This window comes from Lemur catta, chromosome 18 (assembly GCF_020740605.2).
Source record: "Lemur catta isolate mLemCat1 chromosome 18, mLemCat1.pri, whole genome shotgun sequence".
Classification (NCBI taxonomy): Eukaryota; Metazoa; Chordata; class Mammalia; order Primates; family Lemuridae; genus Lemur; species Lemur catta.
Window position 1 is genome coordinate 32,684,106 of NC_059145.1, and position 24,575 is coordinate 32,708,680.

The 24,575-nt window shown below is 43.5% G+C and overlaps 2 protein-coding genes and 1 pseudogene across 3 annotated transcripts in view; 1 reads left to right on the forward strand and 2 right to left on the reverse strand.

Moving 5' to 3' along the window:
- On the reverse strand, positions 1-3,819 carry PDE12 (phosphodiesterase 12). 2 transcript variants are annotated; one of them, XM_045530442.1, is made up of 3 exons: positions 2,236-3,819; positions 656-734; positions 1-460 (listed from the first exon to the last, which is right to left on the reverse strand). In XM_045530442.1, the coding sequence occupies exons 1-3, from the start codon at positions 3,541-3,543 to the stop codon at positions 18-20; spliced, it is 1,830 nt and encodes a 609-aa protein (XP_045386398.1). In that variant the 5' UTR covers positions 3,544-3,819; the 3' UTR covers positions 1-17. The 2 variants fall into 2 exon arrangements, with proteins under 2 accessions (XP_045386398.1, XP_045386399.1); XM_045530443.1 differs by lacking the exon at positions 1-460 and adding an exon at positions 511-622.
- An 8,058-nt stretch (positions 3,820-11,877) lies between these two features.
- On the reverse strand, positions 11,878-13,426 carry LOC123623367 (annotated as a pseudogene).
- Positions 13,427-19,821: 6,395 nt separating this feature from the next.
- Positions 19,822-24,575, forward strand: part of DNAH12 (dynein axonemal heavy chain 12) — a 153,189-nt gene continuing 148,435 nt past the window's right edge. The window contains exon 1 of the mRNA XM_045530444.1: positions 19,822-19,995. Within this exon, the coding sequence (XP_045386400.1) occupies positions 19,826-19,995 (170 nt within the window). The 5' untranslated portion in view covers positions 19,822-19,825. The remainder of the gene's footprint in view (positions 19,996-24,575) is intronic.

A 24,575-nucleotide genomic window follows, 5' to 3' on the forward strand; every position in this document is an offset into this window, starting at 1 on the left:
TCACATACAAAACAAATCTATTTCCATTTTAAATCGCATACAAGCGCTATGTGATCAGAGGGATGGGAAACACTAGGTAAGGCCTGGTGGGTGGTAACTTCTTCGTGACTGGGTAAAGGAATCACCTGTTCAACCTCTAAAGCATTTAAGTCAATGAAAATGTAATCTAGACATCCATGAAAGCCACCAACATAATTTGTGTAAGCAGGTTCACCACAAGCACTTTTCAGTTTGAAGAAATGAGTAAGAGACATGTTGCATCTTTCCTCTTCCCCATTGGAAGACCAGTCTTCATGATCCTCTGGAATGCTTCCATTGATGACAAAATGATACATTCCTGTTGATGGTGTACTATTAAAGTCCCCACAAAATATAACTGGTATGCCAGGATACAGATCACATGAGACATGTCTAATGTGAGCCAAGGCTACTGCCATTTGAATGAGACGAATGTACCCACCTATGAATATAAAAAACATTAATGTAAGTACTTTTTAAAGTTGTCTTTAAGTAAAAAAAAAAAAAAAAAACTCAAGTCTCTGGGTGACATTCAAGACGTGTAAAACAGGTTTAACAATCTTAAGTCATGTTCAAGTCACTTGTGAAACCAAATTAAACCTACCTTTTGGATGCCAGTAGAGATGCTTAAACCTACCTTTTGGATGCCAGTAGAGATGCGTATTAGCAACACATATCTTTTTAGAAGAGTCCTTTGTAGACTGAAGAACTGAAACCTAAAATAAAAAAGGAAAGTGCCAGGAGCGCAGCTGGTACCTGCCAATCTCCTGAATGTTTTTATCTACGACTATGTGAACTAACATTTTATTCCATATCCTCCCCTTGACAAAGGAAGACTGAAATTACAAAATTTGATTTGTTATTTGAATTTTAGGATCTACATGAACAGGATTCAGTGTCACATGTTTTAATAACAATGTCCAACATATAAAGCTAGTATAAAAATAATACATTTTACATGACAAAATTAAGGTTGGAGACTGTTTTCTTTTCTTTTTTTTTTTTTTGAGACAGAGTCTCGCTTTGTCGCCCAGGCTAGAGTGAGTGCCGTGGCATCAGCCTAGCTCACAGCAACCTCAAACTCCTGGGCTTAAGTGATCCTACTGCCTCAGCCTCCCGAGTAGCTGGGACTACAGGCATGTGCCACCATGCCCGGCTAATTTTTTCTATATAGATTTTTAGCTGTCCAAATCATTTCTTTCTATTTTTGGTAGAGACGGGGTCTCACTGTTGCTCAGGCTGGTCTCGAACTCCTGACCTCGAGCGATCCACCCGCCTCGGCCTCCCAGAGTGCTAGGATTACAGGCGTGAGCCACCGCGCCCGGCCTGGAGACTGTTTTCAAGCAGGTTAGTGCAGGCTTTGGAGTCAGGGAGACCTAGGTTTGAATACTCATTTTACCATTTACAGCAGTGTGACCTGGAGACAGACACTTTTCTAAACCAGTTTCATGGTGGTAAAGAGACAACAGGGTGGGCATGGTGGCTCATGCCTATAATCCTAGCACTTTGGCCAAGATGCCAAGACAGGACTGCCTGAGGTCAGGAGTTTGAGACTGGCCTGGGCAAAATAGCCAGATCTGGTCTCTACAAAAAGCAGAAAAATTAGCTGGGCATGGTGGTGCATGCCTGTAGTCCCAGTTACTGGGAAGGCTGAGGCAGGAGAATCACTTGAGCCCAGGAGTTTGAGGTTGCAGTGAGCAAAGATCAGCCACTGCACTCTAGCTTGGGCATAGAGTGAGACCCTATCTCTTAAAGAAAAAAAAGAATAATATCGGGATTATTGTGAAGATTAAATGAGCCAATAATAAATAAATACTAGCTGATACTGACGGAGCACTAGACAAAAACACACCAGGCACTTAAATTTTAAGTACTTTAAAAATGTGTCAGGACAGTGCTTGGAACGTAGTAAAGAATATTAGTTATTACTATTATTTTTATATTTGGTATGTGTTCCTCTCGCTAGAGTATAAATACTAGGAAAGTCCCTGCTTGCTTTGTTCAGGCCAACCTGCAGCATGTGTGGCAGGCACACCAGAGGTGTTCAAAAAATACTTGCTGAATGAAGACTAAACTTTTGTGCTGAAGATACTAGAGCAAACACCTTTCTACAAAATCTGCATAGCTTTATCTCATTATCCCCATCCTCCCCCGCCCCCCCCTTCCAGGCCCATAAAAATGGGCTAGCATGTGAAAAGATAGGGGTAGCTACTTTACCTGAAGTACAGAAGATCTCTGGAACACTCTCACCTGCGCCCATGGGTACAAAACTAGTTTCTCCAGCAGTTCTTTGTGAAGGGGGTCGGACTTCAGGGCCTCATGGAAAGAAATGTCATGCTGGCTAAGGAGGCTGAACTTAGACTTTCGGTAGAAAGTAGCCAGGCCTTCGTGCTGCTTGATTCGAAACACGCCCTCTAGCCCAAAGGCCTCGAGAGCGGGTGCCAAGCTGTCAGAAAACACATCCCGGTCAACTTCCTGCAAACAGATGATGTCGGCGTTGTAGCCAGTGAGCTCCTTCTGGATAAGGTTCTGGCGGTAGTCGAGCTCCAGGGCGTAAGGGGCACAGTATGGGTACAAGACCGTCCGTGAGAACTCAGTCTGCGCGTACGTGTCTGCCAGGATGTTGTAGGAGACAGTACGGATGAGAGCGTCCTCTGTCACCTTCTTAGTGTAGAGATGCCGGTGGTCAAAAGTGCAGGTGCCAGGCCCGGCTTCCACCGGACACACACTTACCCTCTCCCGGCTCGGCCCGAAGCGCTGTCCATTGCCGGGGGTGCAATGAAGCAAGAGCCGTAGTCCGATGTCGGCGTTAGACGGGATGTAGACGCGCTCGTCCACACCTGTCTCGATCCAAGTAGAAGAGGGCAAGGAGGGAGACAACGACGAGGGGCCACTAGCCTCAGACTCCACCGCTCCGGGCTTGGCTTCCTTGTACCAGCGGAAGAGGGAGCAGGCGGGATCCCCAAATTCTAGGCTGAGCTTGGGGAACACAGGGAAGCCCGCCATGATGTAGCGCGGCAACTGCAGCTCGGTGAAGGCGGGCGGGTTGCGCTCCACTTTGTACTTGACATCGCCTATCTGCAGCACCGCGCCGTCCTGCCAAGCGTCCACATTGAGCACGTCCTCAGCCACTGCCTCCTCCCGGTAGTACAGCTTCACCACGGGCTCGCGGGCTGTCGCCGACTCGGGCCCGGGCCCGGCACAGGCCGCACCGCCACTTGAGTTCGGCCGGTTCTTCCTGCTCTTCTTGGCGGCGGCTGCCTTAGCGTGGCCCTTGATGGCGTTCGTAGCGATCCGGCTGAGAGCCCTACCCACCGGCTCGCTCTGGTCGCGCTGCATGTTCTTGTGGCTGCCGTCGGCCAGCGCGAATGACAGGCTCAGCTTGGGCTCCGAGGGCACACACCGCACTATGGCGCGCTCCATCGCGCCCGCCGCCGTCTCAGTCGCCGCTCCGGCCCGGCTGCGCTGCTCCACCGCTACCCGGACCCCACGAAGCGCTGCGCGGACGCCCGGGAGCCTCCACATGAAACTGCTGGCCCAGCGGGTGACAAGACCAGATGCCGCCGGCTTTGGGACTCATTTATACTCAGCGACTTCCGACTCGAGAGGAGAGAGGGCGCGCAGTGCTTCCGCTACGCACTTTCGCCTTGCCCACGTAACTGCTCTTTCCGTAGCCATTCGTGCCTCTCCTTCCGCGCGGATTAAGTTTGATCTCCCAGCTCGGTCAGAAGGAGGGAGAAGTGAAGAAAATATAAAGGTCCAGAGGGAAAGACGGGACTCCATGATTTTGTCGAAAGTGCAGGCTGGGGGCGGGGAGGGAAGGCGCACCAAAGCGGAAGTGGCTGGGGCGGAGTCACGTGTTCCGCCGCGTTGGAGAAGGCGGGCGCCCGGAGGGAGGCGCTTTCCACTCCCGCCGGGCTGGGCTACGCGAGGGTGCGAGGAGCTCCACCCGGATCGCCGGCTTCACTGGGCGTGGGAGGCGGTTTCTCGTTTCCTCGCTCCAGCTTTGCTCGCCCTTTTCCGAGGTGTGGCGGGCTCGCTTCGGGCTGGGCCAGCGCCTGTTCGCCGAGCTGAGCCTCTGTGGTAATGAATAACGAATATGCAGTAACTCCCATTCAGTAACTCCCATTGGCTGCGCTAAAAACGCCACACGTACTGTTTTATTTAACCCCCACAGTTACTCTGAGGTAGGTCCCTTTATCCGCGCTTGCAGAGGTGAGATCCGGAGAGATTACGGTATCTGCTTAAGGTCACACCGATAGCTAGTAAACTGGCAGAAACAAATAGTACTGACAGGCTGCTACTGAAAGCTGTTAATTTTTAATTATTAAAGAGACGGGGAGATCCTATTTAGAGTTACCAGATTTAGTAAATAAAAATAAACTATTTCTGTGTCTTTTAAATACCTTGAAGTATGAATAAACTTGTTTTGGTTGTAGACCTTGTGAAATCCCAGTGTGACTGCAGCACAGTGAGCCCAGAGGAGAGTAGCAGGCGGGAAAGATAGTTGTCCACCAGGTTGCGTAGTGAAGTTGTGGATTTTCTTCTTTTTAAAATTGTTATTTTTAAGACTAGTCAAGTGCAGTGGTGACAAGGGGAGGAAGAGTAGAACAAGGTGGATTTTCTTCTAAGTAAAAGGACCATTAGAGTTTTTTGCTTCCAGTCATGGAGAAGTTTTAACTTTCATTTTCCTCAAAGAGTAAAAACTAAAAATAATTAGTTTAATTGTAGGAAAAAAGATTTTGATGCTGCAATTCCATATAATTTTGTTTCAAAATTTGCATAGAGCCTTAATAACTCAGGAAAACATTTCGTAATTGTAAAAAACTTTTTGTAAAACTTTTTGTTTTATTCTGATAACTCTTTTCTTTTAAAGTGAAGTTATAATTCACAAACCATAAAATTCACTGTTTTAAGATGTGTAGTTCAGTGGCTTCTGTTCATCATACTATTTAACTTTAGACCTTTCCCATCACCCTAAAAGAAACCCTATACCCCTGTTGACCTAAAGGAAAACACTTAGGCAAATTTAATGTAAGTAGGCAGTTTATTTGGGCCAAGTTTAAGGACTGCAATCTAGGAACATAGGTTCAAGTTGCTCTGAGGTTTTCAAAAAATGGAAATGTCCAGCTAGATGAAAGGCAGGCTTGGCTTGTGGCTCACAGTTAATGAGTCTGTTTAATTGAAGGCTGGAAATCGCTTAGCCTAGATCAATAGCTTTGTTTAGAAAAATGGGTAACTGGAAAATATAAATCTTTACTGTGTTCTCTTAAGATCACATGCATGGTGTATGTCCTTCTTTATGGTTTAATGATTTCTTGCTTTTGATTGATATCAGAATGGAAACTTCAGCACCTGCTTTTGTATGAGAAAAATTTCTTTAACTTGATTTATGTTTGTTTAACTTTAGCTTGGTGGATGAGATTGTTTTGTTAAGAGAAATACGAGTGAGGAGCTCAGCTTGGGGCTCTTGGTCTGGAGAAGCCTTGAGTCCCCAACCCCACTCTTTCTCTTCTGTTGTCTCTTTTTCCTTATTCCTGCACAATACCCTGTCTTCAACCCTGTTGGCTGGGGAATTCCCGGCACTTTACCTCTGTTACAAGGGTAGTAAAGTCTGATGATAGGTGTTTTTGGTTTTTGTTTTTTTTTTTTTTGTGACAGAGTCTCACTCTGTTGCCCGGGCTAGAGTGAGTGCCATGGCATCAGCCTAGCTCACAGCAACCTCAAACTCCTGGGCTTAAGTGATCCTCCTCCCTCAGCCTCCCGAGTAGCTGGGACTACAAGCATGTGCCACCATGCCCGGCTAATTTTTTCTATACATATTTTTAGTTGGCCAGATAATTTCTTTCTATTTTTAGTAGAGACAGGGTCTCGCTCTTGCTCAGGATGGACTTGAACTCCTGACCTTGAGCGATCCACCCGCCTCAGCCTCCCAGAGTGCTAGGATTACAGGTGTGAGCCACCGTGCCCAGCCTGATGATAGGTATTTTAAGAAGATAACCCTGGGCCGTGTGTGGTGGTTCATGCCTATAATCCTAGCACTCTGGGAGGGTGAGGCAGGAGGATCACTTGAGCTCAGGAATTCAAGACCAGACTGAGCAAGAGTGAGACCTCGTCTCTACTAAAAATAGAAAAATTAGCCGGGCACTGTGGTGTGTGCCTGTAGTCCCAGTTTCTCAGGAGGCTGAGGCAGGAGGATTGCCTGAGCCTGTGAGTTTGGGGTTGCTGTAAGCTAGGCTGATGCCACGGCACTCTAGCCCGGGCAACAGAGCGAGATTCTATAAGTAAGTAAAGTAAGTAAGTAAATAAAAAAAAAATAACCCTGGGCTAGTACAGTGGTTCATGCCCGTAAACCCAGCTGCTTGAGTCCAGGAGTTTGAGGCTGCAGAGAGCTATGATTTTGCCACTGCATTCCAGCCTGGGTGACAGAGTAAGACCTTGTTTCTGCAATAATAATAATTATTATTTAAAAAATAAATAAAAAGATAACTCTGGCTTTAGGACAGACAGTGGATTGATTATAGCAGGGCAGGAGTGAAAACACAGAGGAAGGACGCAGGAGCAGCTGAACAAATAGTAGGGCATTTAAAGAGGGGACGAAGTATGGGGGAGAAAAACAAGAGTCTGTCTAGACCATATTAAATGTGGCATGTTTATTAGGTTCCAGGGGGTCATTCCTCATATCCATAGGCAGTTGGATACAAGTCTGAATATGGGGTTAAGACCTGCTCTTAACATTCAAGGAGTCCAGGGGCAAGTATACAAATGGAGACCCATACTCCATTTAGAGTATTAATAAAAATAACAAGCTTTTAAATAAAATGTGTTCCATTCTCCTACCTTGAGAAGTTTACCCTCAAGAAAGGCTGGATGTGAATTTGGGAATCCTGTACTCCTCAGAGTTCTGAGCCATAACATGTATCTTGAGGAGAGTTAGTCCTCAACTCTTGGCCATACCCCTTATCTTTCTACCCCTGCTTCTTTCTTGTACTTTGAGAGGCTTCATGTGGATCTGTGTGGACACCCAGCCTGAATGTCCAAGCTTCATCCAAATACAACAGTCCTCTGGTCAGCCCTTGGGCCTTGAGAAAGACTACATAGGCTCTGTGTAGGCCTGTCTTTTTGGCCTTACGGCCACCTCACCTGGCCCACCTGCCAGAGGAGGGAAAGAGCAAGAACCATAGGGCAGAGGAACCTATCGTGTGGACTCCTGGGTGAGATCTCTAGGGAGAGATTGAGGTAGGAAAGTGATCAAGAACTTCAGCCCGCCAACATTTGTAAGTCAGGAAGAGGTAAAAGAGACAAAAGTGTGTAGTTTCATGAGGGAAAGGATTTTATATGTTTTGTTCACTGCTGACTCTCCAGTACGGACAAGCCCTGACTTAAGATTTTTAAAATCCACACCCTATGTCCCTGGGTGGGCTCAAACTACCAACTTTCAGTTAATAGCTGAATGCGCTAGCCAATGCACTACAGAGACAAGGTCAAGATTTTTAGACTTTACCTGGTGTGTGAAAGCAATATGCATTCAGTAGATACTATCTTTTGAGTACCCATAAAACCATTCTGTTTTTCACTTTCAGTACAGTATTCAATAAATTATGTGAGATATTTAACAATTTATTATAAAATAGGTTTTGTGTTAGATGATTTTGTCTAGTTGTAAGCTAATGTAAGTGTTCTGAGCACATTTAAGATAGGCGAGGCTAAACTATGATGCTTGGTAGATTAGGTGTATTAAATGTATTTTTGACTTATGATATTTTTAATTTACAGTAAGTTTATCAGAATGTAACCCCATCATAAGTCCAGGGGCATCTAAATTTAGAAAAGTCCTGGTATAGGATACATATTTGTTGAATGAATGACAGGAGACTGAGAAGAAATAGACAATTATTGAGACAAGGAAGATTGCCAAGGAAGAAAGCAATTTTGAGTATGTCTTGCAGAGAGAATGGGAGAAGTAAATGAGAAGCGTAGCTACTCTGAAAGCCAAATGAAGCAAGTATTTCAAGAAACAAAGAATGATGTTGTATTGAATGCTATTGTAATTAACATTCTTTGACCTTTGAAGCCTTTGTGCAAAAAAAATATTCTGTGATTAACTGAAGAAAAAAACCTTAACAGTTCAAAGAACAAATTGAGAAGACAATAAATGATCTATCTGTATCCACTTCCCTTTTTTGACAACTAGGATGTTTATTGGGTATGTAATAATAAGCCATACCTTTCCCTGGTTTACCATGAGAAAGATAAACTTTTTGAACTGTGTTCTAAAAGATGGATGCCTGCACAAGGATGATACGCAGACTTGTTAAATATTCCGTATTTTATTAAAAAAAGAAAAAAGGGATGAATTTTGCAGTCTTCTGAAATTTCTACTCCTGTCCTCCCCTCCCCCTAACCCAACCATGGACAAGATAGGATACTGTTGTTATGTATGTAGTCCAGGGCTACATTACAAGAATAAATCATTAACATATTTCAGCTAACTCACCTAAGGAAGGAAGGAAACTCTCAATACTCTTGTAACTGTCTCCATGAACTCCTGTATGTTTGGGTTTTTTTGTTTTTGAGACAGTCTCACTCTGTCACCCCAGGTAGAGTGCAGTGGCATTATCACAGCTCACACAAATCTCAAACACCTGGGCTCAAGGGATCCTCCTGCTTCAGCCTCCGTAATAGGGCCACCAAGCCCAGCTAATTTTTTTTTTATTTTTGGTAGAGATGGAGAGGGGAGAGTCTCCCTCTTGCTCAGGCTGGTCTTGAACTCCTGACTTCAAAGGATCCTCCTGCCTGGGCCTCCCAGAGTGGTATGTTTTTGATAATCCTCTCCCTTAACTAACAACTTGACCCTTTGAGTTGTTTCCCAGAAATGATGTGCTCAAAATCATGGCCTCAAGTGGTCCTCTGGCCTCGACCTCCCAACCCAAAATGCTAGCTATGAGCGACTACACCCAGTCTAAAATGATGGATTTTCTACAAGACAAAGGAGTAAAGATTCTGACATCCCCAGGGCAGACTCCCAACACCAAGATTCACCAACACCCACAACCTGCCCCCAATGCCCCTTAGGAGACACACCAGGACCTGCCCCAAGGCATATGGCTCCTCCTTTAAAAGCTCATCCAATCCCTTAGACAGATTTCAGGCAACTTCTCCCCATTGTCCCTGCGAGACATGTTCAAAATTCCTTTCCTTCCTTGGCAATTCTCCTTGTCTCAATAATTGTGATTTTTGTGTGAGCAACTGGGTCTACACCAAAACCCCTTTACAGCTTTAACAACACTCCAGTTTATAAGACCCACATTAGCAAATATGAATTTTGAGGTGGTATTTATTCTTATCCCCAGCATTTTCCTTCAAGCAACTTTGTGGAACTTAATCTTAAATTAGCCTATTTAATGAAAGCTCTATAGAAAATATGACTTTCCTTTAGGCAAATGGATCTAATTTAACCCTATGGCAGAGTGTTAATCCTGGTTTTGAGACGTGGCTTAAAGTGTATCACTGTTTTTTTGGTATTTTAATATTTGGTATTTTAATATTTACAGCTTTAACAACACTCCAGTTTATAAGACCCACATTAGCAAATATGAATTTTGAGGTGGTATTTATTCTTATCCCCAGCATTTTCCTTCAAGCAACTTTGTGGAACTTAATCTTAAATTAGCCTATTTAATGAAAGCTCTATAGAAAATATGACTTTCCTTTAGGCAAATGGATCTAATTTAACCCTATGGCAGAGTGTTAATCCTGGTTTTGAGACGTGGCTTAAAGTGTATCACTGTTTTTTTGGTATTTTAATATTTTTGGAAGGAGATAAACATACCCACAGTGAAAAAAAGTATCCTTCTGTTAGGTAGATAGCAAGGGATACTAGGTCTCCTAGGGACGAAAGTGGGTGCCGTTGTGGTTCACCCCCCAATGGGCTTTCAGGGAGACTTACGGGAGATTCTCATGGGCAGTAAGATTCAGGTCACATTAATATAATTCCCAACTGCCCAGTCAAAGTGGTTCCATAGTGATGTCTGAGCTATGAGGGAGGTCCCAATCCAGACATTATAAAACAAGGCCTAGACCATAACCAAGCCCTTTTTGCTCTCTTTTTGCTGTGATGGGGTCCAGTCGTCATCTGTGGGGAATGTATCTTGCTCTGTAAACCTGTATCTTGCTCTTGCTCTGTAATTCTATCTTGCTCCACCTCAATAAATCTCACTTCATGCTTGCCTTACTTTGTCATGTCTGGTCATTCTTTGGCCATTAGCACACCAAGAACTGAGAACACAAAGAAAGATTGCCAAATCTGACACTTCCTACCCCTGGCAAATTATCTGATAAAGGATTTGTATCCACAATATATAAAAAACTTGTACCTCTCAACGATAAAAATTTAAAAATAATCCAGTTTTTAAATGGACAAAAGGTTTGTATAGACATTTCATCAAAAAAGATATATTGGGTCTGGATTGCTTGAGGTCAGGAGTTTGAGACCAGCCTGGGCAATATAGCCAGACCCTGTCTCTACAAAAAAATAAAATATTAGCTGGGCATGGAGGCACATATCTGTAGTCCCAGCTACTCAGTAGGCTGAGGCTGGAGGATTGCCTGAACCCAGGAGTTTGAGGTTACAGTGAACTATTATCAGGCTACTGCACTCTGTTCTGGGTGATAGAGGGAGAACTTATCTCTAAAAATGAAAGAAAGAAAAAAAGATATATTAATGGCTAATGAACACACTAAAATATGCCCAACATTATTAATCATTAGGGAAATGCAAATTAACCACAGATAATACAATATATACCCACTAGAATGATTATAATAAAAAAGACAATACCAGATGTTTGAAAAGGTGTGAAGAAATTGGGAGAAATGTAAAATCTTGGAAAATAGTTTGGCAGTTTGTTAAAAATAGACTTAACCATTTAACCCTGTATTGGTGCTTAGAAACTGATACCCCCAAATATGGTGCTTTATACATGCTGAATTGATAAAGGAGCCTCAAAGTCTCTCCCAACCCATAGGATAAAGTTGTTCTCTGAAGTTTCTTATCTGCCAAAAAGTCTGGATCTACCAAAGAATAAAACAATTACCTCTGGTTCCATCCTTAAGCTTTCATTAACTGAACCCATATCATACAAAGGAAGTCTAAAGTCTGTCAACAAATGTGGACAAATTTTTGTCACAGACTATTGTCTGTTCTGTGGGCCCAACAGATTTTGCCCTAGATCATTGTATGTTCTTCAGGTCCATTGAATTCTCCCTAGTAATCATTTATTGCCTCTCAACAGATATCCTCTTCTTCCTCCTCCCATAACCTGTTTTGCTAGGATCCAAGCCCCCTATTCTTTCTGTAACTTCAAGATGGTATGTAATTTCCTATACCCCATTAAGGGGCTGGGTCTTCATTCTGAAGGTTTTCTCCAGTAAATCTTCTGAGTTGATTTTTCAGTGAACCTTCAGAGAGCCAAGGGTCCCTTGGTCCCTATATATGCAATGAAATTTCTATGTTTCTCTCTGTGAGAAATGAAAATGTATGTTCATCCAAAGACTTGTACACAAGTGTTCATGGCAGCACTATTCATAATAGCCAAAAACTGTTCAGTAAAAATAGGATGTAAAAGAAAAAAACCCCATAATAGCTGAAACTGGAAGCAATCCAAATGATCACCATCTGGTAAATGGATAAACGAATGTAATATAGTCATATGATGGAATATTATGAAGCAATAAAGAGAAATGAACTTTTGTTATTAACATATACTACACATGGATGAACCTCAAGTGAACCTTATAATGAACATTATAATTCATTGATGATAATGATTTTTTTTTCAGGAAAGAATTCAGGTTTTATTCACAGCAAATAGTGAGATATAATGTATGGCAATTTGAGAATCATCATATAATTTATATCTTTTTTAATCCTAAGGTCCTAGGGTTCAGTAAAATGTGGTGTTTCTATTTAGCCTACCACTTTCCCTGCTTAATTATCAAGTTTAAAAATACAACAAAAATTTCTACAGATTCACAGTACTATTCCAGAATAGATTTTATCTCTTGGTACCTTCTACCTACTTAATCAATCAAGAATTCTTTGGAGCCTACGGTAGAAAGTGTCAATTCCAAATAATCCCCAGGAACAAGTCATCAGCACACCAATTAGACTGGCTTTGAAACACCACAGCCTGCAGTTGCCATGTGTTGCCAATAAACAATAAACAGATAACCGCCACAAAGGGAGGAGAAGGCACTGCCAATCAGAACTCAGAGGGCTAACCACAAAAGTGCGCAGGAATCTGGAAGAAGAAATTCCTAAAAAGTCAAGCAGGGCAGGCACAGCAGAGCAGGGTCTTTAATCCTCCGGAACTTCCTGGGCTAGTTGGGGAGGAAGTGGAGGATTTCGTAGATATGGGAGCGGAAAGTTGGCTGCTGGGAGTTCCATTAAACTGAAGCTGGTGATTTGCTGCATCGAGAGGGCCCAGGGCTTTTGGATCCAGAATACTTAACAGCTGAGGATCTAGAATAAGATGACTTCAGGACATTGCATTCACTGTGATCCAGGACAAAGTCATCTTGGGCATAACGGAATTTTTCAGGTCCATATGCAATAAAAACATCATCACCAAAAAAGTCTTGCAGACAAGTAACCTGCTTTCCATCCAGGGTACAGAGCCTCTTGACTACTCCTCAGTCTAGTTTAGTGGCTCCGGTGATACCTGTTAAAACCTGTTCAAAGGAATGAGCAGTCTTTTTTACTCAGAAGGATCTGCACAGCTTTTCCAGGCATCACTCCACTTCGAATCACAATCACTGATTTGGGTTTGATGAAATCTTTACTTTTTTTTACTTCGCTTTTCACAGAGGAGGCAGCAGCCAGGGCTCATGTTGTCCCACCCTTGATGTTTACAGATCAATTCGGATTAACATTTTTGGTGTAATCAACTTTACGATGCAGTTCGTTGGATGCACACACGTAACTCTCACCTTCCCGGTCACTCGTCCAGGCTGGTGACCTTCCGGCTGCCGTCGACGGTATAGATGGTGTAGACGCCCTGGGGCAGGTTCACATTGTCCGACGGGGAGCGGGTGAGCTCTATGAGGGGCACAGTCGCTGGCGATGGCAAGCACCAGGCCCTTGAAGTAGCGGTCCCCGTTCCGGTAGCAGCGCGCCTTCGTGGCCTTCTCCGAGCCGAGGGCCTGCAGGGTCCGCGTGCGGTGCAAGCTGCGGTGGGCACTGTGCGCCGGGCTGGGGATGAGCCCCGTTCCCCTTGGGGCCCGAGCTGCTGCTGCCCCCAGAGGAGCTGGGTGCCCCTCTCCGCGACCCCGGCCGCGGCCTTTTGTCCCGTTCCTCAAAGTGCGCCAGCTCAGTGCTCCTGGTGCTGGCCATCGCGGCTGCTCCACGGGCCTCCCACAAAAAAAAAAAAAAAAAAAAAAAAAGCGATCCAGGCAGGCTAGTGTGAGTGCGAGAACCTGTGCAGGGAGGTCTGACTGTGAGGGCCCTTAAAGCGCCGGGACACCTGGCTCCGGCATCCCGCCCTCTCCTCGCAGGTGTGGCCGATGAGCCGCGGGGGCCCCGGCCCGCCCGCGCCCGCAGCTATAAGGGGCCCAGCGGGGAGCTGCGCGGCGCAACGTCTGGTGCGGCTCGCTGCGAGCCTCCCGCCTGCCGGGGAGCCCCACGCCCCCCAGCGCCCCCTCCACCGGCCACGCCTCGCAGCTCCCGCTCGGGAGTCGGCCGGGAGAGGGAGAGTTGGGCCGCCCCACAGAGCTCCGACGCCCGGCGCGGCTCGCGTCCGCCCTGCGCTCCCGGGAGCCACGAGGGTAAGGAAGGGACTGGGAGGGAGAGGGGCGCCGCGCCCCGGCCCTGTCTGCGGGGCAGCGCGCGCCGTTTCGGGCTGAGAGGGTCGGGCCGGGCCGCCTCCTCCCACAGAGCCCGGCCCCAGCGGGAAATAATGCGGCCCGCCTGCCACGCAGCCGGCGGCCCAGCCCACCCGCGAGCGTCCGCGCGCAGGCCCGGGGGTCAGGGCTCCAGGGGGCTTCCTGCTCCCCCGCGATGCCAAAACCGCCGAGAGAGGGTGGTGGGAGGGGCAGGAGGGGGCCGGAGCGCTCCGACGACTGATTCTTAATGAAGACTAAGTGAAAGAGGCCGGACACAAAAGACTGTGTAATGTATGATTCCATTTAGATGAAATTGTCAGAAATTGCAAACCTATAGAGACCGAAAGCAGATCAGTGGTTGCCTGGGGCTGGAGGTGGGATCAGGGATTTACTGTCCAAGGGAACTTTCTGGAGTGATGGAAATATTTAGAACTGGATCTTGCTAAATTTATTTTAAAATCATTGAATTGTGTACTTAAAATAGTGAATTTTGATCACATCAAGCTAAAAAACTTCTGCACAGCAAAAGAAACAATCAACAAAGTGAAGAGAACCCACCGAATGGGAGAAATATTTGCCAACTACCCATCTGCAGAGGGATTAATAACCAGACTATATAAGGACCTCAAACAACTGAATAGGAAAAAAAAATCCAATTTTAAAATAGGTAAAAGATCTGAATAGCAAATTCTCAAAAGAAGACCTGCAAATGGCCAACAGGTATATGAAAAATTGTTCGACATCACTAATCATCAGAGAAATGCAAATCAAAACCACAATGAGATATCATCTCACCTCAGTTAAAATGAGTTTTAGTCAAAAGACAGGCAATAACAAGTGCTGGCAAGGATGTGGAGAAAGGGACCCATTTACACTGTTGGTGGGAATATAAATTAGTACAGCCACTATGGAGAATAGTGTGGAGGTTCCTCAAAACACTGAAAATAGAACTACATTATTGTAAGGTTTTTTGGATGGCGCCAGAGAAAGAAAGAGGAGCAGAGTTGAAAGGGGTAAGCAAGGAGGCTTTATTGGAGCACTCCCAGGTGAGAGTAATGGGTACCAAGAGAGGGGCCCAGGTGAGGTTCATGGGTCCCGGGAGAGAGGGGCCTGAGAAGTCGAGTTGCCCAGAAGTTTTGAGGGGGCTTATATGTTTTTAGGGCTGGGGGATGGGGGTTTCTTTGGCAGGAAGATTTTTGGCACAAAAAGTTAGGAATTTGTTTGTTGCAGTTTTAGGGAAGGTATTGAGAAATAGGAGGGGCTGGTGGTATATGTGAACTCTAGGAACGGAGACCCTTATCAGGGTAACCATCCAGGTGTGGTTATTCTTTAACTTAGCTGGGCCTAGCAGGCATTGTTTTCAGCAGGTCTCGTGGGCAGCTTCTTTTTTTTTCATTAGGGAGGGGAGGGTGCCCACCACCAGTCTTCCATTCTGGCCTTTTAGTGATAATAGGGCCCCGAGGTCTTTCTGGCTACTTCCTGCTTTTGAGGGGCGTAGTGAGGTCTATGGGTCAGAGTCAGCTGCTGGACGGATGACTGGAAGGGGAGAGTAGGGATGAAGAACCATCTGATTTACTGCCACTCTGGATAATTCTTGTAGGCGACGTTGGAGAGACTGTAAAAGACAGGGGGCAAAGAGAAAGATTAGGCAAATGATGATAATGGGTCCTATTAATGGCAATAGCCAGGTGTCTATAAGGGGACTGCATCCAGCTGAAACAAGATATATTTTGATGGTGGTGGTTGTGTAGGTTTTTGCTCAGGGTGTTGAGTTTATTTATATTCTGCTCTACAAGGCCGGACTCATTGACACAGTAATAGCATTCCTCCTGAAGGAAGATGCAGGTCCCTCCTTTCTCGGCTGTCGGTACATCTAATGCTCTTTGGTTTGGGAGAGCGACCTGAGCCAGCAAAGTTGTCTCTGTAGTGAGGCCAATGAAGTTGATGTGGTCTCCAGAGCAAGCTGTAGGCCATCTGCAAAATCTTGGGCAGAAATGACACTGTGGCCTAGGGTGCCTCCCGTGAGCCCTGAGGCCACGATGGAGGAGGCCAGGGTGAGACCTACCATGACAGGCAAAAAGATGGCTTGTTTCAGGTAGGGCCCTGGGAGAAGCCACGTGAATTCAGACTCACTGTATAGAGTTAATTGAGAGGCCACCATGACAGGGAAACAAGGACCTGGGATGGATGTATTGATGCAGCGGGTGAGTGTTCCGTTGCACCAGAAGAACTGTCCCAGAGCAGAAGAGGTGGTCGTGGCCACAATATGGTTAGTAAGGCAGCGTCCAGGAAGTTGTGGGTTGGGATCAGTGAGGGAGGTGAGATAGCACGCGTGATCTGCGTAAGGTTGCCCTGTAGGCTCAGGCTCCCAAAGAGGTATGTGAGTGAGCAGAGTGGAACAGGGAGGAGCCAGTGTGGGAGTTGTTTGGGGGTTAGAATAGTTTAGAGGGACAGCGGCCAATAATGATTGCTTAAGGGAAGCACAAAGCAGTGGGAGATATTAGAGACCATCTCTGAATAATTTAGACAGGCAAGGGTATGTTGAATAATGTCCAGCCAGAAGAAAAGAGGAGAGGGTTGAGGATGGGGAGAAAGCTGTCCTGCTAGAGTTTGTTCTGCTTGAAGAATATTGGCAGATATTTGAACCTGAGTCTGTTGGGCCAGGACATATTCACGGCTTATGTAAAGGGCTCCCAGCCGGGTGCCACTGCCACCCCCCTCCGCTTTTGAGGAATAGAGTCCTGCCTCTACTCCAGCTACCCAATGTGAGTCCCAAGGGTCTTTCCCTCCCTAAAGAAAAAGAAGAAGTCCACAAGACCTTCCGAAACTAACTGCTGGGCCCAGCTAAGTTAAAGAATAACCACACCCGGATATTCACCCAGATAAGAGAAGTTTCGGTTCCTGGAATCCATACATGCCACCAGCCCCTCCTAGTTCTCAGTACCCACCCTAAAACCATAACGGAAAATTCCTAACTTTGCTCACCAAAAATCTTCCCACCAAAGAAACCCCCATCCCGCAGCCCTAAAAACATATATAAGCCCACTCAAAACTTCTGGGCAACACGACTTCTCGGGCCCCTCTCTCCCGGGACCCATGAACCTCGCCCAGGCCCCTCTCTTGGGACCCATTACCCTTGCCCAGGAGTGCTCCAATAAAGCCTCGTTGCTTATCCCTTTCTACTCTGCTTGTCCTTCTTTCTCTGGCACCGACCATCCAAAAACCTTACACTTATGATCCAGCAATCCCACTGCTGGGTATATATTCAAAAGAAAGGAAATCAATATATCAAAGAGATATCTGTATACTCATGTTTATTGCAGCACTATTCACAGTTGCCAAGAGATGGAATCAATCTAGCGTCCATCAATGGATGAATGGATAAAGAAAATTTGGTACATATACATAATGCAATATTATTCAGCCATAAAAAAGAATGAAATCCTGTCATTTGCAATAACATAGGGAGAACTGGAGGACATTATGTTAAGTGAAATTAGCCAGGCACAGAAAGACAAATTTCGCATGTTCTCACTCATGTGGGAGCTAAAGATGAAAAAAATAAAAATAAAAAAATGGAGCTCATGGAGATAGAGAGTAGAATGATGGTTACCAGAGGCTGGGAAAGGTAGCAGGAGTGGGGGATAAAGTGGGGATGATTAATGGGTACAAAATACAGTTAGAATGAATAACATCTACGATTCAGTAGCACAATAGAGTGACTATAGTTAACTTATTGTATATTTTAAAATAACTAAAAGAATGAAATTTGAGTGTTCCTAACACAAAGAAATGATAAATGCTTAAGGTGATGGATATCCCAATTACCTTGAATTGATCATTACACATTGTATGCCTGTATCAAAACACCACATGTACCCATAATAATTAAAAATGTAAAAAATATATATGCATGGGTGTGTATGGATTTATTACAAGGAATTGGCTTATGCAATTGTGGGATCTGGTTAAGCAACTATAAGGTCTGTAGGGCAGTATGTCTGTCAGGAAGGAAAGATCTAGAGAGGGGAGAGCAATTGTAGATCCAGCTGATGTTTGGAGTCTGACTCAGGGCATGCCTAAACCTTTTTAAAGGGATTTCCACTGACTGAATCAGATCCACCCAGGATAATCTCCCTAGATTAATGTCAATTGACTAGACTTAAATTATATCTGCAAAATCTCTTTACAGCAGCACTAGATTAGTGTTTGATGGAATAACTGGGGGAAGGTGAGTTTATCATAAAAGATTGTTGCCTTCTTTTTAGTTCTTGTGAGTTTAGCGTAACCAAATTTATATTAAAAAAAAAACCGTGGTATACTCATACAAGTGTTTTGTTTTTTGCAGAAAGATTGTTAGCTTCTACAAACTACCGAGAATTTTATTTACTCATCTCACTTAAATAACATTTTTAGAGAACCTACTGTGTGCCAGACACAATAGTGTAGGCTATACTCTCTCTCTTTTTCATTTTCGTAGAGACAGGGGTCTTGTTATGTTGCCCAGGCTGATCTCGAACTCTTGGCCTCAAGCAGTCCTCTCACCTTGGCCTCCCAAAGTGTTGGGATTACAGGCGTCAGCCACATGCCTGGCCTGTATTATCATTAAAACAAAAAAATTTTTTACATGGTGACTGGCACATAAAAGGTGCTCAAACATTTGTTCAATGAATATGCTATTAATACACCAGCAGGATTTATTTAATATTGTCCCCCCAATTTTACTTAGTAACATAGTATTCATATAGGCTGTTGTCATTTAGATGTAGTATACAGTACACAGCTTCAAATGGCAAAATTTCACATTTCTGTCTTCTAGCATACTCACAAAGTTCCACAGCTTAATCTGTTTGATTTTTCCAAGGATCTCCTGAAGGTCCTGTATAAACAAATAGCAAATATAGAAGCAAGATAAATTATATTGCTGATTAGTTGCAATATTTACAGGAAGTCACTCGGGGACAATTGAAGATTTGATTCTCCTCTGAGAGTGAGTGTTTACATAAACCTATTTATTTTTCAACTGTTCCAATTTCCGGTCTTGCAGTTTACCACAATTTGAAGATCCTGATATCCTAGACCCCTTCCCAGGGCAGGCAGTTAGGCAAAAAAAATCTCATTCACCCACACTCCATTTACTTGAATAATAAATTATTGTTGTGACAGGTAATCCTAATCTGTCGCAGCTCAGCAGCTACCTCTCCAGGCAACCTTCAACCAGCCCTTCCGGCTGCGACCGACCCACGGTTTCCATGGCGACGACTTTGTTTCTGCCGAGTCGGCGACCGCCCTTCTCCGGCTACTCACTCGGGAGCTGGTCGGATTCCGGCGGTTTCATCCGTCATTATCCGCCTTTCTTCCACCAGAGGAGGAGGTCTGAATGTTTCCCTCTCATCCGAAACAATCAGACAATCAGGTACTTGTTCTCTACTTTTCGGTCTCCTTCTCAGGGCAGGTTTTGCTTGATCATAGCATCACTTTCTAGGAAAGTAGCAAGACTAAGTTACAATACTGATGTTTAAGAGTATTAATGATGTTAATAATCTCCCTTTTTTTGGAGGGAGATTATCCATCAACAGCTAGATTTTGTTGTTCTTGTGGATTGCTTCTAGGGAAAAATTTGAACTTACAATTTTAGAGCTGTATAAGGATATTTAGAGAGCATCTAATTCAGTTCCTTAATTTCATCCAGTAGGAAACCGAAGCCCTAAAGGGGAGGGACTGGCTCATTTTTTCCCAGCAAGTGGGTTGTGTGAATTCCTGCTCACTTATCTCACCTGCCATTCTTTAGACTAATACCACATTTGGAAGGAAGATCTAAAAAGGTTCAGAAGTTTATTTTTGGTATTGTTATGTAAGACATGTTATAAATATATCGAGGCTTGCTTTTACAATAATGGCTTTATGGACTCTTTAGGGGACCAAGATGTCAGATCCAAACAAAGCTGCCATTGCAGCAGCAAAGGAGGCTCTGAACTTGAAGTTACCCCCCATTGTTCAACCCCCAGAAAACATAGGTGTTGACACACCAGCACAAAGTAAGTTGCTAAACTACAGAAGATCCAAGGAGGAGCAGAAGAAAATTAATCAGTTAGTGTAAGTAGCATATTAGTAAATAATTCTTGCTTGGAATTCAAGTGAAGTGGTTAGTGTTCATATTCTCGTAAAAATTTTTTAACTATGCTAGGTTATTCGTGGACAAAATACTATCTTCAAGTTAATTAAAAAAGCGATTGAAAAGTAATCATAATGATAGCACATATTACACACTACTCTATCAGACATTGTTCTTATCACTTTTCCTGTACTTCTCAGAACAACCCTATGAGGTAGGTACTATTGTTTTTTTTTCAACATGTTTCACAGAAAAGTAAAGGTACGTATTATACTATTGTTATCTCTACTTTTTAGATGAATAAAGTGAGGTACAGAGAAGTTAAGTAACTTGCCCGAGATCACACAGCTGGAGTTTGGACCCAGTTGGTGTGGTGCTAAAGTTCACATACTTTAAGCATCACACTATTGCTCCTCTCAATATATTATAACCATACTCGTCCCTAAAAGTAAAACCAAGTAATTGGACCTGTACAAATAGCATTGAATTTGAATAAACACTTAATAAAATATCTTGAAACCACTTGTATTTAAATTTTTTCTACACGAAAGAGAACATAGTTCAACATTCTGCTCCCCCTGCCCCCCACGATTTAGCAGAAATTAAAACTAATTTAAGTACCAGCTACAAAAGGCTGTGATAAGGATAGTTCAGTTCCATTCAACATTTACTGAGAATTTCCCAGGCACCAGACTCTGCTGGGATCTGGGGATAAATAAGAGGAAAAAGATAGGAATCTCATTTACAAAATCCCAACCCAACACTAGACTATAAAATGGGAAATTTCTCTCTGGTGAGTTCCTGCTTCACTTTCTTCATTCTCTTGCCCTTCTTGGTCAGCCTCATTTAAAAACATTTTTGCAACTAAGTTTTACTATTACTTCATTGATGATCATATTGTTGCCAATTTAATAGTCTAAAGTTTTGCTAATTTTACTTATAATTAAATAGGTCTATTAATCATATAACTTCTTTAGATTTACATTTTTTGTTAGTCCATCAATCATTTACTCATATTTAAATCTAAATTTATAAGCTATATTAACTAATATCAGTACATATACTATTAGAGATCTTTTACCTCCTTCATTCCTAAGACTCAATGTTTTAGTAAACTTAGAGAGTAGAGAAGGGAGTTCTCTTGGTGTTATATATTATTCTTACTTCAAAAAAAAAAAAAATATATATATATATTGAGACAGGGTCTTTTTTTTTTTTTTTTTTAATGTGAGACAGAGTCTCACTCTGTTGCCCGGGCTACAGTGCCGTGGCGTCAGCCTAGCTCACAGCAACCTCAAACTCCTGGGCTCAAGCAATCCTTCTGCCTCAGCCTCCCGAGTAGCTGGGACTACAGGCTTGCACCACCATGTCCAGCCAATTTTTTATATATATTTTTAGTTGTCCAGATAATTTCTTTCCATTTTTCAGTAGAGACGAGGTCTCGTTCTTGCTCAGACTGGTCTCGAACTCCTGAGCTCAAATGATCCACCCGCATCGACCTCCCAGAGTGCTAAGATTACAGGCGTGAGCCACCACTCCCAGCCTGAGACAGGGTCTTGCTTCTTTCACCTAGGCTGGAGTGCAGTGGTGTGATCACAGCTCACTGCAGCCTCCAACTCCTGGGCTCAAGCAATCCTCCTGGTTCAGCCTCTGGAGTAGCTGGGACTACAGGTGTGCGCCTCCACACCCGGCTAATTTTTTTTGCTTTTGTAGAGATGGGGTCTTACCATGTTGACCAGGCTGGTCTTGAGTTTCTGGCCTCAAGCAATCCTCCTGCCTTGGCTTCCCAAAGCACTGAGATTACAGGTGTGAGCCACTGTGCCCAGCCTCTGTCATTTAAATAAATATGAGAAAAGCACTCTAGCAAAGGGGATAGTAAGCATGAAAGCCCTGAAATATGAATTCTTTTAGTGCATTTTAGGAATTGATAAAGGCCAATGTCACTAAAGTATAATGAGCCAGGGGAAGAGTATCAGGTGAAGATGGAGAAGAAGGTGGGAGCAGATTGTGCTGGGCCTTGTAGGCCATGATAAGGAATTCAGACTTTTATTTTAAGTGCAGTGGAAGCTATTGAAATATTTTAAACAGGGAAGTGACACAAAATCTGATTTACATTTGAAAGCTATCACACTGGCTATTAAGAATAGACTGAGGTAGAGGGGAAGAGGACAAGAGTAGAAGGAAATAGGGAGACCAGATAGGATGCTATTATAGTGGCAGAGATGAAAACTTACTGTGGTTTGGATAAGGCTGGAGATGGTGGAGGGGGAGAGAGGTAGATTTACAAGGGATATGTTTTAGAGCCAGAATCAATAGGACTTGCTATTGGATTGGCTTTGGTGGCTAGGTAGATGGTAGTGTCATTTATAGAGAATCAGAAGTCCAGGAGATGGGAATAAGAAACAGTAGTTCTCTTTTGGAGTTGACATGCCTACATATAATAACATTTAAGGGGAAATATGTTCAGTTGGATATATGAGAGAAGAAGTCTAGGCTGAAGATACAAATTTGGGAGTCACCAGCATGTAGATGGTTTTTAAAACTATGGGGAATAGTTGAAATCACTGAGAGAGAGAAGAGTAGAGGAAGAGAAGTAATTGAGAAAAGTGAAGGCCTAGGGCTAAGGTTTTAGGAATTATTAAAATTAGATGTTGTGTGGGGAAGGGTCAACCTACAAACAAATTACATAAATATGACCACTAAGGCAGAAGGAACAGGAGAAGAGCAGTATGTCATAAGCAGAGAGAGCAGAATGTGTTATATACAACATATTGTTTATTCTCTTAGTTGTCTTGCTTCTTCACTGTATTTTGACATGCTTAAGGAGAGAGATCGCAGTGTCTGGCATGTTATTGTTGGTGAGTGAATGAGTGACCGAATGAATTTTTAAGGAAGAACCTTACCTTGTGCTTTATACAGATCTGTAATTATTATAGGACTACTTTCATTTGGGTGCTTAATAAAAAAATACTGACTCAAAATTACCTGAAGCGTAGTGCTGTATTAATACTGATATTAGAACTGCTATATTTTTCTTTGGGAAAAATACATTTGGAATTAAAGGTTTTTATATTGGAGACACATTTCTGGATGGCCATGGACTTTGGGATTCTGCATCCCCTTGATACCTCTCTACCTGTTAGGTGATAGGAATGCAGACTACTCTTTTTCAAAGGTGGGGTGAGTTCTGTGGATAGAGTTCCAGGGGTGAGGTAGTATGTAAGGAATTGTGGGCAGAACTGGGCCCCCCGCTAGGACCAGTCCTTGGGAATGCTTGGCTAAACCAATATCATTTTATAGCTTTCCAGTGTCCCTGGAGTGAGCCTGATTTTTTTCCTTGACAACTACCTCCCCTCTTGATTTAAGCTGGTGTTTCTCACCTTTACTGCATGTGGTGTCTTGCATAGTATTTTGGAATTATCTAGTGTTTCTTTCTTTATTTGTTTTTAACTGTTAATATACAAAGCAAAAACAGACAGGGAGTGAAAAGGCTTACTCTTATGTTCTTCCCAGCTGTTTTTATTTATAGCCAGTAGGAGAAAACACACTCCAAAAATTGCTACTATAGTAAAGGGTGGCATTTATGTGTAAAAAGCTCAAGGAAGTTAGACATAATTATGTTGGGATAATTATAGTGCAAGACTGCCTATGACTAGTGCCCACCAACATACCAAAGTATAAGGCAAATTCCTGAAAAGTAGCAATCCCTGAAAGCTAGATTGTTCAGGGAAATATGATACATGAGGGAAAGTCTGGCCTGAATCTTGAAGATTAACAAAGAAAAGAAGGAAGAGGATATTTCAGGCACAATTTTTCTACTCCATGTGAAAAAGTCTTAGGAATTTTAGTTTGGTACAGGCTCAGTAAGATTCAACAGGGAAATGAGGCTACTTAAAAAATGCTAATTCAGTTTTAGGCTACTTTAATAAATGTAGAATGTATACAATATAGGAGAGAAAATTTTCACTCTGCACTGGTCCAACAACATCTAGAATTCTGGGATCACACTTTAAGAGAGATATTGACGGACCAGAATAGATACGGAGGTGTCTTAATCCGTTTTCTGTTGCTATAAGTGAATACCATAGACTAGGTATTTATAAAGAATAGAGGTTTAGTTAGCTTATAGTTCTGGAGCCTGAGAAGTCCAAGAGCATGGTGCTGGCATCTGGTGAGGGCCTTCTTGCTATGTCATAACATGGCAGAGGGCATCACGTGGTGAGAGAGCCAGAGAGAGAGCTCGCTTTTATAATGAATCTACTGTTGTGATAACGAACTCCACTCCCGTGATAGTGACGTTAATTTAGTCATTAAAATAGAGCCCTCATTAATCCATTCATGAGGACAGAGGGGTTAAGTTTCTAACACGTGAACTTGGGGGACATATTCAAACCATAGGAAGAGGAGAATGAGGAAATTTGAAACTGCATAAACTTCCTTGGTGAGAGTATAGGCTCTGGCATCAGTCAGGCCTGAGTTCACATCCCATCTCTGCAGCTTATTAGTCATGTGAATTTGGGAAGTTATGTGATTTTACTTATCTTCATGTTCCTATTTGTAA